The sequence below is a fragment of the Sturnira hondurensis genome, unplaced genomic scaffold (assembly GCF_014824575.4).
Source record: "Sturnira hondurensis isolate 20B ecotype Veracruz unplaced genomic scaffold, ASM1482457v3 Scaffold0003693, whole genome shotgun sequence".
In the NCBI taxonomy this organism is placed as follows: domain Eukaryota; kingdom Metazoa; phylum Chordata; class Mammalia; order Chiroptera; family Phyllostomidae; genus Sturnira; species Sturnira hondurensis.
In genome coordinates this window covers 3,721,175-3,739,632 of record NW_028076324.1, presented here as the reverse complement: position 1 = coordinate 3,739,632, position 18,458 = coordinate 3,721,175, and the positions used below count along the sequence as shown (strand labels likewise).

The following is an 18,458-nucleotide window of genomic DNA, read 5'->3' as shown; positions in this document are numbered from 1 at the left end:
TGAGCCATGCATCCCTTACAAACACTTTACCCTTCGCCAAGGTGCTCTGTTGGCTGGTATTTGAAGATGGCAAGGTGCGCCTCACTCTCAGACTTGTGTGTAACTATTTCTTCCTCAGTATTTTTTGAGGAACCCTCACACTGTATTCTCTAACGGTTGTACCTTTTTACAGTCTCACCAACAGTGCACAAGAGTTCTGATTTCTTCACATCCTTTCCAAGAGTTGTTATTTCTTGTTGGGTTCCCCCTCCCTTTTGGCAGTGGCCATCCTAATGGGAGTGAGGGAAAGTACGTTACTTTTTGTAAGAAAGTGGTAGATAATAGGACAGGAATAGGTCATAAGCTCCCAGAAGATGGGTCCTGTTTCCTTTATTAGGCAGTCATTAGGACAGGCTCTTGTGCTAATGGCTCCTGAAGGGTTCAGGAGGCGGCCGTTCTAGTTAGGGTCTACGGGTGTTCGCAGATGCCATCCGCCAGTGCAGTAATGCAGACATCCCATTGTTCATGGGGATCAATAGTCCATGCTTAGTTTTTAAATCTACTTGAAGAAGGTGTTTTACTTACATTAATTTTTCAGACTCCTGAAGCTTATTTCCTTAACTACCAAAGCCTATTTTTTTAAATAGCCAAAATTTATCTAAAACGTATCAGCCATTCATTAAAGAAAGATTACAAAATACCATTTAGTTTCTTTTTAATTGTTTTGAAGACAGTAAGTACCTCTTCATTCATCTTTGTAGCAAGGCTTTGTGGCATAAGGCTTACACAGGATGGTAGCTGTTTGGTAACTCGGACCACATCACCATCCATGTCAGTTACCACGCCTCGTCCCGACGTGGGACGCCCCCAGACGAGTCACGAGTGGAGAGCTGTATGCCCTTCACGTGGAAGAGGATCTCAGATTGCTCTGCCTTCTCAGCCTGAGATCAAGGCTGTTCTGTCACTTTTGTAGACGTCAGCTCCCACATCTTACTCCTCTGGCGTATTTGTCAATAGGTGCTTCCTTCCTCTCAGCTTGTGCTTCTAATCTTGTCTGTTGAGGTGATCCCTCGTCAGAATTGTGGGGAAGTGGCCTCGACAGTCTCGAGGAGCTCCGAGTCTGAGTTAGTGCTTGGGGGACTTTTGGCTTCCCGTTGCTTCCTCTCCAGATGGTTGTAGACAATCGCAGGTGCAGGATGAGCAATCTGTTAAATGAGAGATTTCAGCTATACTTCTTGTTTAAGAGTTGTGGGATCATTTACCTAAAAGCCGCTGTCATGCTTAATAACTGAAGTGAGAGACCAGCTTACTGGGGAGAAAAGCCAGATTTGGGAGTTGGATGACCCACAGGGTGATTTAACTAGTTTTTACCAACCATCATTAAGTAATAGGAGGAACTTCTGTTTTTATGTTAGTGAATTCCTACCACTCTATTAAGAACAGGGTTTCTATATGTGTTCAGTGTTCCCTCAACTTAGACCTGGAAGAAATTACATGTTAGGTGAAGTCTTCTCATGGTCGGTAAATGGAATATAATGATACTACTTTTTAGCCTTAAAATGTCTCTCTGCTGCCTATATTTATATCATAGTTAACCATTAAGTAATTCCCGTATTGAAGAACAGGATTTTAAAAAACAGGCTCATAGAGTAGAAAAATCAACACAGGTCAGCTGGTTTTTAAACTCTGTTTGTGTTTTCCCTTTCTGATTGAGCGTAACATTTGAACATACATAGACTCTTTAGGGCCCATGGCAGTTTGGTTTATGGAACATATTTTAGTGCATCATAAAGCCTTTGTGAACTGGCCAGATACTGACATGATGCAAGGCTGGAAAGTTTTTGTACCTCCTCACTTGAATATCTTTAAGCCACCGTGTTGGGATGATAGAGTTAACATAGGTCTATGTAGAGCAGAATATGTCTCCGTTTAGTCCATAATAAAATAAAAATTTTTATTGGGTAAAGAAGCAATTGCCTGCATAATTTAAAGACTGCCTCTTAAGTCACAGGGAGGGAGAGCTCTGAAATTAAGGCTTTTTTAGATAACGAAGTTGTATGGTTCTCTTTTTACTGGAACTCACGTTTTCAATAAAAGTGATTTCACATACATAGGAGGTCTTACAGGTCTGAATAAAGTTCTGTAATTGTGGAAAAAAGATTTCTGTTGTGAAACTGGAAAGTTTATGCCATTATAAATTGTCAGCTTATTTTCCTAAATATATTAGAGAACATTATTTTGGTCCATTTCATAATTTTTTAGGGGGTGAAGAATTAATGAGCAAGTATGTACATAAAAATCATGACTAATTATAGTTAATTTATACTCTTTCAATACCTCAAGATTCCTGTATATTTTAGAGTATAATGAAACACAGATGTGAACTGTGCCCTGGCTGGTATGGCTCAGTGGATTGAGTGCCAGCCTGCGAACTGAAAGGTTGCTGGTTCAATTCCCAGTCAGGGCACATGCCCTGGTTATGGGCCAGCTCCCCAGTCGGAGGTGTGGGAGAGGCAACCGATCCATGTTTCTCTAGCACATCGTTGACGTTTCTCTCCCTCTCTTTCTCCTTCCCTTCCCCTCTCTCTAAAAAGAAATAAATAAAATCTGATAAATAAATAAAAATTAATTAATTTAAAAAACTGTTTGTAGTTCATAAGCGTGATGATTGGGTGTTCACGCTTTTTTGTGACATGTGCCTCCCACAAACCTTGTTATGACATTGGTACATTACCCATCCGACATGAATTCTGAAAAAGAAAATAAATAAAATCTTCAAAAGACAAACCATGAATTGTGAAAAAAGAAAAAAATAATACGTGAAATTATATAGTACCCACAACTTTAATGTTAATCCATTGTATGTATCTTTCTTTTGTTTTCCTTTCCTGGATTCAACAGGTGTTTTCCTACGTTGGAACAGATCCTCCAAGCATTTGGACGAAGCGTATGAAGAAATGGTTAACATCATTGAATATAATAAGAAATTACAAGCCAAAGTAAATATCCTTAGGAGGCAGTTGGCAGAGCTGGAGACCGAGGATGGGATGCAGGAGAGCCCCTGAAAGATGCCCCACACGCAGTGCAGGGCACTTCCCGTACTTGTATCCCACCTCGCTCTCCTTTCGCCCTTCAGCTCAGTTTCACACAGTAGCCTTGAACTCAAGGCTTTAGATGTGAGAACCCTCTAATCTAACGGATTTCTCAATACTTTATGAACGAAACTTACTATAATTACTCATGTTTCATGTGGCCCCTTAGGCCTTTTTACCTTAAGAGCAGGAAGGAGGTGCTACTCATTTTATTTACTTTGTGTGCACCAGGCAACTGCGTAAGGTCATTTGTGTTGTACGCCATTTCGTCATAGGTTCTTCTCTGTGTTCACGTCCCAGACACTGCTTCAGACCAGCCAAGGTATGATTAATCTCGTTAAGGAATGTGTTAGTTTCAAAAAAAGTCCAGATGTTTAAACACTTTGACTATAGACATATTTTTCAAAACTGAAATGGTGGATAAACCAAGAATTTTATGTTTAACGTGCCATTCCCGATACTTTTGTCATTCTCTTTAAAATAGTTCTGGCCTAACAAAGCTGAATTCTGTCTCATTCCAGTTTGTCAAGAAAGAAATTCTGAATATTTATTCAAGGTAAATCATTTTTACAAGGGCACCAGGTATAGTCCTCTGATATGTACATTAACAAGTAAATTTAACAGTAGGCACTAAAAGTTTGTGCAATAAAGAAATAAAGTAGGAATTTGTTACTGATGTGGTATTGTTACTATTGAATCAGTTTTTCAGGTTTTATCAGATGCTGGATATAACATTAAGCCATCATTTATAATAGACGTCAATTTGTTCTAATTAAGCTACCAACATGGTTTCCTTAAACCAGAGATGCACTTGCCCTTGTCTGAAGTTCTCATTGCACTGGTGTATGTGTATTATTGTGTTTTGTTTTATTTTTAAGTATTCTAAGAGTTTACTAATACTAAGGTTACAGCTTTCGTGGTGATTTAAGCCTTTTGAAAATTTATCTTGACCATTACATGTGAGGCAGATATAATTCAAGTGGAGCTGAACGTTTATGAACCTGATGCAACTGTATGTTAAACTTCAGATCTGAAGTGTTTCAGCGGAACAGAAACAGCAATGACTGTGCTTATGCTGTGCTAGTTTATGCCTGCAACTCTAAAGGCTTCCAGTTCACTGTTTCCATGGACGTTTCTGTTTTGTGGGGTTGCTCATTTTAACAAGTACTATCAATTCTAGTTATCCTTTGAAAGGATAGTTGGAAAGGAATCATTAATACCATTTCTACCCCATCTATATATAACCACTTCAGTGTCAAATACCAAAACTGAACTCTGCTTTAGAGCTATGTATTGACCTAAAAATGTAATTTTTAAAAACTGACTCTATCAAAATTATTGGCCACATTCAGAAGCCTTAGAAAGTGGCAAATTCTTCTTATCTCCAGTTGCCCGTGCTTTATCTTTTTTCTGTTTCCTCAGACTTCTAGCAAAAGGCTGAATGACAATTTGTAGTCAGGACTTTCTTTTGGTAACTTTTCTGCCGTCTCCTGTGAGCTCAGTTTCTCAGTTATCTCAGTTTCTGCCGTCTCCTGTGGCTCTAGTTGTAAATCTCAGGGCACTAAAGCCCTCCCCAAAAGGCTAATGCAAGGAGCAGAGGACATGTACTGTCTTGATATATATATATATCTGTGTTACATGAAATGTCTATATTTTTTAAAAGGGGAAACACCCTTGCTTTGTGAAGTCCCTGAAAATTGCTTGCTGCTTTGTTCAGGCAGCTGACCTTTTTGTTTTCTTCTAATTTTGTCTCGTGTAGATATAAAGAAGGCACCCTTTTCTTTCTCTGTTAATGGGCCCATATGGAAAACCATCTAGACATCTAGAGGGTTTCTTTTTTTTAGTAATTCTGTAAGAGTGACCCCAACGAGTGATATTTATTGGCCATAGGGCTTCTGTAGGTTTAGACATAGGAAGGCCTTTTGGGTAGGTTTGGTCTTGGAGAAGTTGTACCCCGTCAGTTTGCACCCGTCTTCCTGAGGCCCGTTTGACGTGTAAGCCAGAGCACAACAGCACAGTGCTTCTGTTTCTTTTTGTTTCTTTTCCTGAGACAGGAATCTTACGTTGTTTGGACAAGTTTCATTTTAGTATTAATTTATAATCAGAGATTGTCTAAACCTCAGTTCCTATTTTAGCTGTAAAAACAAACTTTGGTATCAATGCACATTCAAAAGGGTCATCTAATAATGTAAGTATGAAAGTTTCCCCAAAGTTGAGAACTCTGTCAAAAACAAGTGCATTGTCAATATAACTTGAAGAGTGTGTTTAGTAATACTGCTAAGTTACTCATCTGTTGGATGAGAATGCATACAATGGACAAACTCATAAGACAAGACTTGTTAAACATTAATTTTGGACAGTTATCTTTGATAAATGTGGCTTTAAAATGTTTAATGGAGAGAATAATGGCAGAATTAATGAGCAAGGAAATTGCCTCATAGGAGTCACTAATAATCAAGGAAGACGCATTCAAGTTCTTACATATTAGGCACCTTCTATGTTCATTTATAGTGAATGAAGGCAGCTGGTTCACATTTTTAGGACCCACAAAGTGCTCCCCACAAAGAATATCTTAACAAAACAAAGGATTGCCATAACCCTCTATCTGCAATGCAGAGGTCTTCAGATTTAAATTAATGATTTTTTTTTTGATCAGAAGAAAATGGCCGACAGTATAAAAATGCTGAAACCTTCAGTGGTAAGACTTTTTGGTAATTAATTGGTCAAAATTTTTCATTTTGATTTTATTTAATGGAAAGAAAACAAGCATAAATTGTAAAACCTATCTGGTTTAAACAACCTATATATGTGTTTATTTTTAAGGAAAATTCAGACTTTGAAGCAAGATTTTAAGGTAACTTTGAGGGAAACTTTGGAAGACAGTAGACAGTCATTTCAGACCCCATGTGGGGAATTCAGCAGCTTTTCTTTGAACTCTCAAACCTGAGTTAGAGCAGAGATGGTTCATTGCTCTTCATTTTAAAGGATGAAATTCAGTGAGCTTTTAATCTTTGAATCAGTTAGTACAATATTTATGTTAAATTAATAAATCAGTATAACAAAAGATTTTGCTAGTGGTTGTCTCTTGAAGTGAAAAATAGGGACACTTTGCTGTCTTTGAAAAAAAAAATCTGCTTAAAGATGTAACTCCTGTAGGTAATCTGGCTTCAGAATTGGCTGTTTTAATTGCCAGTCTTAACTGGGTTATCAGGTTCATTTCTTGTAAAACCTTAACCTGAGGTGACAGTTTTGGTATTTACCCATATCCAGATACAATGAATGAAAAACATACGAGGGGATTATGAGCTCTCTTTATCGGGAAGTTATTTCCTGGTCCAAAACGAGCATTTTTTAGAACAGACGACCCTCTGCTCTGGCAGCTCTGATTTACCGGAGAGGAACGCCATTCAGCACGTCTGACACCAGTGGGTGTCGTACCTCGAGACAGCAGTGACTCCTCCTCCTTTGGCGTGTCAGCGCTCTCCCTTCTGGTGCTGGCTACCAGTTATTACCAGATAGTGTTTTTATGTGTTTCATCATCTTGACAAAAAAAGTTCAAAGACCGATTTCACGTTATTATTTGTTCTCAGGTGATATGCAATGCTGATTTTCCTACATTATCAGTTTTCTGATTTTTGTTTTACTGAGTAAAACTGCTTTTACCTTCACTCAGTCTTTATAATCTAGTGTCCACAGCATCTTCTTCCTTTAAACCGATAGCCCAGAAGAGACCCTCTGAAACTCTGACCAGGTTTTACCTAAACTCCCCCTGAGAAGCCCAGCGCCCTGATTTCGAACAACACTGCAGAAAGTCTAGTTTGTGCTCAACTTAGAGAAAGGCAGTGTGGCGGTGAGGCTGACTGTAGACACAACTCTGTCCTGAAATAAAGTAACTTGTGATAAGAGCTTGCCGCCTTTTAGATCCATTGTCTGACCATCTGTGAGTATCAGCGAACTGTGTGATTTGTAATAAAAGCAAGCTGTGCAACTCTGCCTATGTCTGTCCGCCCAGCACATCTGTTTCCCTTTTAAAATGCCATGTCTTGGAGAGGTGGCTTATTCCACACAAATACACCCTGAGTTGTGTTGCTTAGAATACTTATAGCTCTATCACTGTCAACACTAAAAATGTTGTACTTGCACAACTTAGTTATAAAAAGAATATGTATTTCTTCAATAGCGGGTATTTGAATTGTACTCTTGATATATTTGAATGTGACTCTTGGAATTAAGTGCACTATTATTCATGTTTTACACAATAAAATTGCACTATATGGCAAATGTATCTATAATGTATGCTTTGCTCAAACCTCAGAGTGCTGTAATTTACAGGTTTCTGTATTGTGAACCTGTCTTTATATACTCTTTGGGACAAATTCTGAACTTTCATAAGTCTGTGTAACATTTATTAGTATTTATAATGTCCCCTAAGTGATAAGTTCACTCATGTCCTAAAATTGGAGTCATTCATCTTGAGTTGGATGCTTTGTCTGGTTTGGTTTCCTGAATTACAAATAGTCTCATCAAACACGATGCTGTTATCTCCGGGTGTAAGATTTGTGTGTGGCGTGCTCCCTCTGCCTCAGAGGGCTGTTGCACAGATGCTAGTGTTTCCGTTTCTATAGGCAATGGAAATAAAATTTGAATATATTCAAATACTGGTAAATTAAACCTGTAGGCTGACTTTAATTTTTTTCCAAATAAGTCATAGAGTAGTTCAGTGGTCTCCCGCACACTGTTCACCTTGTTTGAATAACTGAACATTTTTTCACCTTTGAGTTATGCTTTTGAGTGTGTGTGTGTTATTTTGTTGAAATGTTTGAGGGTAAGCTGCAGACTCCATGCACTTTCCACCTAAGTGCTTGCAGGTGTTAGGAGCGTGTATTTACAGACTGTTTACTTGGTGTGTATTGATATGAATACATTAATGAGGGAAAAGGGAAAGCTACCCAGAAGAGTTTGCCAACAATGAAGTGCAGAATGATGAAATTAGAAAGTCACTATTTGGCAGTCACCACAGTAACAACTGACCTAGGCCATTGTGGATATTAGAACCAGTGGGATAATGTTTGTGAGGAAAAGCATATAAAGCACAGTTTTGAAGCATTTTTCCAAAAAATAGTTATTGGTTACCAAGGGGAAAATAGCAACTACAGGGAGGGAATCCAGTAGCCACCACCATGTCCAAGCACAACCAGTGCCACCAGTGATGGGACATGGCAACATCACGTGCCTTCTGATGCGATGCACCGAGAACACAGCATCACTTCTGTGACGCTTTTGCAAAAACTAACCAAGAAAAGCATAATCCGAATCTAATGAAGTATCAGGCAAACTTAAATTGAGAGGCATTCTACAAAATAGCTGCTCTGTACATGTTAAAGAAGTTATGAAGTTTATGGAAGAAAAAGACTGAAAACATTTTTAGAAGTCTGAAATTATTTCAAACATTTTTTAAAAGCACAAAGTGAGCAAAAACAGAGTAGGTCATAGAAAGCTATAACATTAAAATGAGAAAACATTTCACTGATACAAATTTCCCCCCCAAAAATGAAATATTAAACGAGCACACTGTGACACATTCCAAAAGGATTATTTACCTTTCATCAAAATTTCCACACATACAAAAAAAATCTCATGAGAAATAACAAAACTCAGAACATAAATAGGCCTAAAACAAAACAAATTAGGAAGGTAGAAAACAAGAGTTCAGTGAACTTAGGAAAGAAATGAGGAGTAAAGTCAAAGATGAAATCATGAAATACTCAAGGAAAACTAGATTCAACTGAAAACTTAATAACATGGAAGGCAAAGAGTGAAAATAATTAAGTACAAAAGGTCACAGAGAAAGTGGTCGACAGAGGACATACAAATAGCCAATGTATGAATAATTGGGAGACCCTGAAGAAGAACTAGTAGTTAAATGTACAACCCAAGAAAGTTTCCAGAAATAAAATGGCCAAGTGGAATTGGATACAGTTTAGTCAATATGAAGAGGAAAAATATCCCAGGACCTCTAGGCCAGAAGTGTTAGTTAAATGAGGTTGCTATTAGAATTCTCAACAACAATGTACAAAGTAAAACAATACAAGAACTTGAGGAATGTTTCCTGAGAAATCTGCGAAAGGATGTGTTTCATCCAATTAGGAGATAACTGAAAAACTACAGCTTAGGGCTCTATATTGTAACTTCAGATCCAAGACAGATGAGAGTAGAGGGAAGGGTGGGAGAATGTTATATAGAAATTATGTATTTTGACAAAGTAGAAACAATTTTTTAATAAAAGGGAAAAAGTAAGTTTATTGACTGTCATTTAAGTAGGTAGAAGTCAAAAGATATTTAAACAAAATAAATTGTAAAATGTCAAGTTAGAATGAAGGTGCCTATGGCAACCTTCTGGGTATATTGCCTAAAAGAATCAAAAGCAAGATCTTGAAGATATATTAGCACACCCATATTCATTGTAGTGATATGCACAGTAGCCAACCAACCCAATATCTACTGATGGCTGAGTGCATGAACACAATGTGGTATACAGTGGAATGCTACACAGTCTTTAAAAAAAGTTCCTGTCACATGCTACAACATGGATGAACCTGGAAGGAATTATGCTAACAAATAAACCAGTCACAAAAGACAAATACTGTAGGATTTCACTTATACAAGGTATCTAAAGCAGTCAAATTTGTAAAAACAAAGTAAAATGGTGGTTTCCAGATTCCTGGGGAGAGAAAATTTCAGGAAAAAAGAAACCATTTAAAAAGCATATACAACGACATCAGCAAATCGACAGAGTAGGCAGATCCCACCTGTCATTCCCACAAGGAATCATCAAAACACAAACTTCAGAACCAAGTTTATCAGAATTCTGGAATATAGTCAAAGGTTTACAGCAACCAAGCAAATGCTGAATAAATTAAAAGAAAACTGGAATTTTTACCTGCTATTGTCCTCTGCCAGGGGTGTCATACTCATTTTTACCAGGGGCCACATCAGCCTCACGGTTGCCTTCAAAGGACTGAATGTAATTTTAGGACTGTATACATGTAACTACTCCTTAACAGTCGAGAGCTCAGCACTGCCTCCTGGTAGAAACAAGGTGCCGGGCAGGATAAAATAAGGTGGAGGGCTGGATTCGGCCCTCGAGCCTGTGTTTGCCACCTGTGTCCCGTGCCCTCCCTCTCCAGCTCAGTGGCAGTCTCAGAACCATGTCAGCCTGAGTTATCTTTGTGGGGCCCTGGTGTCTGGCTCTGAAGGGAGCAGGAAAGACAGTAAAAGTTTATTACTTTGGTTGGTTGTAACCTGTCTAGGGGCTACCTGAAGGACTGACAGAAGGTGTTCATCTCTATTTTTCCTAACTCAGAACTCAGGCTGAAAAGGCTGTGAGTTTTGATTAAAAAAAAAACACACACACTGTGAGGAGAACTAAAAAACTACAAATACCTGGCACAAAATATAGTCAAGATACCTAAGACCTGGAAGGAAAAGCTGGGGCAGATTCTTTGGGAAAGTAAGACATTTAGAAAAAGCTTGTGTGTCATGAAGTAATTTAGAAGGTCACAAACACCTAAGTTAAAATGCATGTTTAGAAAAGTGTTGAGAAAACCCAAATTTTCACTTAGGAGTGATCCCTGGATTCAGTGTAAGCTTGGTGTTGAAGGAGGGCCCCAACACAGAACTGATCTTGGAAGAGATGTAGGCAAAGATCAGAAGAAAAAACTTTCATTTGCTTGTTTTTAGGTTATGGGTTTTTTTTTAATCCTCACTCAGAAAGACTTTTTCATTGCTTTTAAAGAGACAGGAAGGAAGAGAGAGAAAAACATTGTTGTGAGAGAGAAATAATCGACTTGGTTACCTTCTTGTACATGCTCTGATTGAGGATTAAACTCATGACCTGGGCATGTGTCCCAACTGGGAATCAAACCTGTGACCTATGGGATGACACTCCAACCAATTTAACCACACTAGCCAGGGCTGTTTTTAGTTATTGTGTGAACTCCTGGCATTCAAAAAAAAAATCTCTGCCAAAATATTAGGAGAGGATAAGCTGAAGGAACAAACACTTCAGTGATCACACATGACAAGGAATACAATCTTTGCAAAAAAATTTTTTTTGAAAAGTAAACAAGTGGACTCCTGTAGCCTTCAATAAAAATGGGGGGGGGGAGCCCCCAGCAAACCCTAGGGGAAAGCAAAAATCTAATTTCTACTGTTACCACATTTGTAATATTCAAATGTTCAATTTTCGACAACAACAAAAATTAAAAGGCAAGCAAAATGAAACAAACCCAGGAAAGTATGGTTCATTTAAAAGAACAGAATAAATGAAAAGAAACTATCCCTGAGAAATTCCAAACATTGGACTTAGTAGAAAAAAACTTTTAAAATTAACTTTCTTAAATAGGCTTAAAGAGTTCAAGGGAAACATGAACAAAGAATTGAAGGAAATCAGTAAAATATATTAACATATGCAAATATCAGAAACTCTAGAGATGAAAATTGGAAACAAATGAAAAATTCACTACAGGAGTTCAACAAATTATTTGGTCAGGCAGAAGAAAGAATCAGCAAACTGAAGATAGGAATATTGAAAGTATCTAGTCTGAGGGTGATGGGTTAAAGGGACATTGAGAATCCTCCTTGTTTATGCCCAAGCTATGATATTTATGATAAGAATAAAATACAGGCATGTTCTCTCCCAGGGAGAACTGGCCCCTCTCTCCAGGAGATTAGTACTTTTAATGTTTAACTATTCCTTCATGAACAACTGACCCTTCTCCCAGAGGGACCTGTTGGTTTGCTAAGTCACACACCCCCCTTGGCATGTAGCCACTTTTGCCTAAAACATATTTAACCATAGTCCCCGAAATGAGACTTGGGAATCTCACTTTGGAAGGATGCTTCACTAGGAACTTTCCCAGTCAGACCCTGAATGCTGTCTCTGGGATTCCCCAGCATCTGTGTTCGGGTGTTGGTGAACTCTCATCTGGTGATGTATGACCTTGATTCTTGCTTTTGCTTTGCTCTCGTGCAATAAAGTGCTTAGCTATTCGCCTCTGATTTCAGGTTTTTATTGTCTGCAAATCTGAACCTCCAAGTTAAATGTCCATGATCTCGGTGGAACTTCCATAATGGCACAGAGGGCAGAAAGGAAGAGAATTAAAAAATCAGGCCTAAGAGACCCATGGTACACTATCAAGTGGACCAGTGTATGAATAATGAGATTCAGAAAAGAGGAAATAAAAAGGAGCAAAAAATTATTTAAAGAACTAAGGGCTGAAACTTCCAAATTTGAAGTAAGACATGAATTTACAAATCCAAGAAACTTACTGATCTCTGAGTGTATTAAACTGAAAGCAACCCACACCGGAACACATTATAATCAAACTGCTGGAAGTCCTCAGAGGGAAAGAAGAAAATTGCAAGATGTAGCTGGATGGGTAGATCAACCTATGCTATCTCTGAAGTTAAAGCTCAATTCTTTGAAGAACTAAGACAATTGTCCTCATTTTAAAAATATTTGTGAAATAAAAATGAAACTCTGGGGGCAGTTGAGAGCCCATGTACCTTTACCACCCTCATTCCTGAGACTGAAGGGAAAAAAGGGGACTGTTTGTGTGTGTGTGTGTTTGTATGTATATGTGTTTGAGTCAAAACTACTGCTCTGGCTCCAAGGCTCATTGCCAAGGACAAATACAAATCTTAATTGTCTTCTTCACAAATATTAATAAGAAAAAGTCTTAACCATATAAAAAAAACAACTCATTCTAATCATTATAACTAGTGAAATTCTGCCTTATTGTACCTGTCTCAGAGCTGAATTTTAAAAATTTTATTTATTTTTAGAGAGAGGAGAAGAGAGAGAGGAGAAGGGAGAGAAACATCTTTGGTTGCCTCTCACATGCCTCCCACTGGGGACCTGGCCTGCAACCCAGGCATGTGCCCTGACATGGGAATCCAACCGTTAGCTTTTTGGGACTATGCCCAAACATAGTCCCGAAGCTACCCTGGCCAGGGCTATTCTATTCTTGATTTAACTAGCCAGGAAACTTAATCTTTTGAATTTTCTAGTCCTGTGTCAATGTCTGGACATAGGTCAGCCCTCCAGATACCCAATTACCCCCTGAAGGACTCACACACCCAGATTATCTGACATCCATCATCCAGCCCACCTGACCTCTGACTGATAACCATCCTGGACCAATCTTGGCAAAGAATGCAGGACTGAGTATTCCTAAGTTTGCATTTTTTATTATAAGAACTCTTAATTTTTCTTTCTTCTTTGGAACATTTTGGGGGGTTTGCCTAATGGTGTTTCCAGTTAGCAAAACTTAAGATCCTTAAATAAATATTCATCATTTATTATTAGCCAAAGACTCCTCATTTATGCTCATTTGACAGATGTTATTATACTTTGTTTTTCTCCTGCTAATCTGTCTCATGTCAATTTGATTATCAGACCAGCCAGAAGATCCTAGAAGATAATATTTTTTTCCTCTCCAACACTGCCAATATTTCTTTTCCTTTTCTCTTTATCATGATATACCCTTTTTATACGTTTAAAGTCATTTTAGAGAATTTGGGTAGGGAGAAGTCAAACATTTGTTTTCAGTATGCTACATTGACCCCCAAATCTCTCTTTTATTTTTTAAAATTGCCATACATTGTTCAAAACAAAGTCAAAAGAAACTTTTATAAACATTTATTGTGTCCAACAATTATTTTGTTGCTCTCATCCAATATTTATTTATTCATACATATACGTACTTTCAATGCAGTTGTCCAAATGATGATTTTATGTTTTGCTTTCTGAATTATTCATAAATGTCCTCCTACAAAGGTGCACACTATTCAGAATTACCATATAAATACACTAAAGATACATTTCTTTCGTAGATCCAGTTCTGACACAAACACTCCACAGAGGTCCTTTCCCCTAATAAGATGGGGACTTCCCATTCTGTGACACCGATAAGGGCGAAGACATTCAGTGTGGATCTGGGGCTCTGTTCCATAATTTTGGCCAAACAGATGTTTTGACTCTTCATAAATACAAATATTTCAATAACAATCATGCAAATATTAAGTTTCTTCAATGAGAAAGTATATTTTGGTTACAAGTCTGTTTTGAGATTTGCCCCAGGCCAGGGTGACTCTCTGTGAACCTGCCAGAATTGCCAGGTTCACATAATGACTGCATTACTCACAGTTCCCCAGGGAACAGGACCCCCAGGGTTGGTCTATCAACCCATAGATTTATTATAAGGAATTGACTCACCAGGTATGGACACTGAGAAGTCCCGAGATCAACAAGCTGGAGCCCCAGGAGGCCAATGGTGTGTGTTCTAGTCTCTAGCCCAAGTCCAAAGGTGGGAGAAAACCGGTGTTCCAACCTGAAGTCCGTCAGAGAGAGAGATCAAATTCCCCCTTATTTTTGTTCTGCTCAGGCCTCCAATACATGGACGTGGTTCACCCAGAGGGGAGGGTAATCTGCTTTACACAGTCCATGGATTCAAATGTTAGTCTCATCCAGAAACACCTTCATGAAGACACCCAGGATTGTGGTTCACTGATTATCTGGGCACCCTGTGGCCCAGTCAAGTTGACACATAAAATTGACCATCACAATGACAGTGAGACATTTCAGAACACCAAGAGATGGAGACTGGTCTACATTTATTAACTGCTGTGCTCAGACCAACTTATATTAAAAAAAATTTTCAGCCCTGGCTGGTGTGGCTCAGTAAATTGAGTGCTGGCCTGTGAACCAAAGGGTCACTGGTTTGGTTCCCTGTCAGGGCACATGCCTGGGTTGCATGCAGGCCAGACCTCCAGTGGGGGGGGCGCATGACAGGCAATCACACATTGATGTTTCTCTCTCACAAGGATGTCTCCCTCCCTCTCCTTCTCCCTCCCTTCTCCTCTCTCTGAAAATTAAAAAAAATTTTCAGACAATTTATTTGGGAATACGTATTTAACATTTAGTTCTAATCCTGTATGCTTCGGGAAGATCTCTAGTAGGTCAATTCAAAAATTCATTCTAGATGGGACATTTCACATGAAAGGTGAATTATTAGAGCAGCTGTCCTCCAAGTGCAGCCCCTGGGTCAGCAGCGTGAACCTCTTCTGCGAGCTTGCCAGAAATACATCTTTAGAACCCACCCTGTATCTACTGAATCTACCCTCAGGTGGGGACCAGAGGTATGTGTCTCAGCAAACTTCCCAGTTATTACCTCACCCACTAAAATTTGAGAGCCCCTGGACTTGATCATTGTTAGGCCAGATGCTTAGAGAAAAAGTCTGGTTCAATGTCACTACCCTGTTGACTCTCAGCAGTGGATGAGGAGGTAGGGTAGGAGGGTAACCAGCTGTCACAGCCAAGTCTTAAAGGGTTCCTTAAGCATTTATTTTGGGATGTTAATTTCTTTCTAGCAAGAGGTTCTGAATGACAGAACATGTCTTGGATGATCTTTTTAACGTTACCAGCCTCGCTCTCATCGGTTGACCTAAGACTATCCGAGCCTAGCGAGAATGTTTGTAGTAATTTATTTGGGTCAAACAGAGGACACACCTGGAAGCAAGATCTCAACAGACAGAGAAATGCTTCTGAGAATAACAGTTTGCAGTTTCTTTTATGCGTTTGAGATTAAGGAGAGAACATAAGGATGGATATATAAAGGTGGGAGAAAACAGGGTGGGTTGGGTCTTAGAAGGGGGCATAAGAAGGGTGGTCAGAAGAAGGGGCATTTCAGAGGGGTGTGGACCTAGAGGCACAGAAACAATGGACAGGGCTTGCTTTGGGCAAAGATAACTCTTTAGTAAAGATGTTATTAATATGCATGGGGCGTGACTCCCGACCTTGACCTGCCCAGTTAGCAATTTGTGACACTGTGAGATTTCCATGGAACCCTTTTCTCATCCACACATCTAATGGAATGTGGAAAGCTTCAAGAATACAAAGAATCCTGAGGCCCTGAGGAGACCTTTCACAAATGGGAGAGGGAGGGGATGCAGGTGTCTTAAAGAAAAGGTGTCTTAAAGAAAAACATTACCTATGGACGTGCCCGGTTTAGAAATTTATGCTCAAAAAATTTCCCTATTTTCTAATTGCATAGAAAGAAAAATTTTAATGAAGTCAATAAAAGCCTATAATCAGTTTTCTATAAGTGATTTTATTTTCTCATCTTTTGAATTTTACTTTACACACTCTGTCCTCTAACCTATGACAGTTCCTATCTTTTCTGACTTTGAGACTGTTGAAGAGCACTGGTTAGTCACTTTGTGGAATGTTTCTCTATTCAGGGGTATGAAACTCATTTTTACCAGGGGCCACATCAGCCTCGAGTTGCCTTCAAAGGGCAGAATGTAATTTCAGGACTGTATAAATGTAACTACTCCTTAACAGTTAAGGAGCTGAAATTATATTCATCCCTTTGAAGGCAACCATGAGGCTGGTGTGGCCCCTGCTAAAAACGAGTTTGACACCCCTGCTCTATCTGCATCGTCTGATGTTGCCTCACAATTAGACCGAGGTTAATACATCGCTGGGAAGGAGACGTCAGAGGTGATAGGCTCTTCCCAGTGCATCAGATTATGGGGGACCTGACGTTAGCTAGTCTCCTTTTCAAGGATGTTAACCTCAGTCACTTGGTTAAGGGGTGTGACTGCCATTTTTCCTCACCATCAAGTTACCATTTTCCCCTTTGTTATTAAATAGACATCTATTTTGGGAGAGACACCTTAGACTATGCAAATACCCTGCTTCTCCTTGAACCTTTCACCCACTAATCTGAGCACCTCTCTGCAGATCTTGCCTGCAGCAACTATTGCTGTGTGTGTTTATGAGAAATGTCTATTTCCCTCATTCCTTCCACCTTTGTCAGTGGGGATGCTTCTGTAAGTGGGGATGCTTCGCTCCTTGTCCTTCATTCATTCATTCAGTTATTTATTTAGATCAATATGGGCTGGAGGATATTTATTTTACTTATTTTTTATTATTTGGGTGTGTGATCTGAGAGCCAAAACCTTAACCCTGACAATGAAGGGAAAGTCTGAATGTTACCACTAAGTTTTGGTTACAGAAACCTGCTTTGCCGACTGAAGCCAAAGGCTACGAGGAAGGCGCAGGTTGGGGGAGTGGGAGGAGTCCATGGCAGTCCCAAAGCCAGGAAGCTCACAAGCAGTGGGCCAGGGCAGGACTGACCTTAGAGGACCTCTGCTGGTAGGGACATCACCTACCGTCTTCAGGTTCTTTGTCACTCCAATAAATCTGGAGGAAGTGTCTGCCTTTGGCTGGGCAGGGCAGAGGGCTGATGGTATTCATCCCAGACTATTTCCATAGAGAAGAGAGGAAATAGATGCTAGGTAGCCAGAAACCATCCATTAAGTCCCTGGGAAGTCACTCCTTCTTGCCCTGTCCCCGTGAACAAAGGTTGAAGCCACACTTCCTCCCCAGGAACCTCCCCAGCCAACCCGACCAGGAGCAACGTCACTGGGTCACTACAAAATCCACGCCTGCAATCTCACTCCAAGTGAGCTCAGTGTCATCTCTAACCCTATCACAAAGTTTGGAGAAAACAAAAGCAATAACTCCTCATGATATGATGTGGTGTATTAGAAAGGGCAGGTGCCTGGGTCAGCATTCTGGTCTGGTCCCCTTGGCCTTGACCAAATGTCTTCAGGGCTCTGGGTGGGGTGCCTCTTCCACTGTGAAGGGGGTTTAAGTGGCCTTGATAATCTCTATGGTCTCTTGACAGCCTACAAGTCTGTAATTAAGATTTCAAAATTCAAGTGCACAGAAGGTAGACCCATAATGAGAATCATGTTATATGAGAAAATGGAAGAAATGGGATCCACTAGAGCCTGAAAAACATTAAACACATTCCATAAAACTATAGTATCTTAATACTATAAAGGAGTATTAACACAGCTAAAGGAGAACTTAGAGCTGTTTTTCAAAAGCCTAACACGCATGAGAGTCACTCGCTTGGGGGTCTTGTTAAAATGCAGATAATGATTCAGCAGATCTGAATGGGGGCTGCCTTGTTCAGGGACCACACTTGGGCCCCAAACCTTAAGGGGGGCAGATGGTTCTAAACCTTTACAGCACATTGGAATCCCTTGAGAAGCTTTGACAAATACTTATGCCCGGGTTCCCCGCCCCCATAACTCCCGGTCTACCACCCCGCTACCCTGTCGCCGATGACATTCTGATTTATGAATTAGGTTTCTAGTGCAGTCTGTGCATCGAGAGATTCAAAAACTCCCTGGTGATTCTAAAATGCAGCGAGGTCTGAGAACCAGTGTCCTAGCTCAGGCTCCTCAAACCTCAGCGCGTATCAGCAACACCTGGGGGTTGTGCTTACACACTGCGCTGGGCCTCGCCGC

At 39.7% G+C, this 18,458-nt stretch overlaps 1 protein-coding gene and 1 non-coding gene across 2 annotated transcripts in view; both read left to right on the top strand.

The window, feature by feature from the left end:
- The window catches only part of MTMR9 (myotubularin related protein 9), a 34,538-nt gene extending 26,807 nt beyond the window's left edge, over positions 1–7,731 (top strand). Inside the window, exon 10 of the mRNA XM_037042173.1 lies at positions 2,881–7,731. Within this exon, the coding sequence (XP_036898068.1) occupies positions 2,881–3,044 (164 nt within the window). The 3' untranslated portion in view covers positions 3,045–7,731. The remainder of the gene's footprint in view (positions 1–2,880) is intronic.
- Positions 2,620–2,723, top strand: LOC118984671 (small nucleolar RNA U13). The gene has a single exon (XR_005065967.1). It is a non-coding gene; the product is annotated as a small nucleolar RNA U13 (small nucleolar RNA).
- Positions 7,732–18,458: the final 10,727 nt, after the last annotated feature.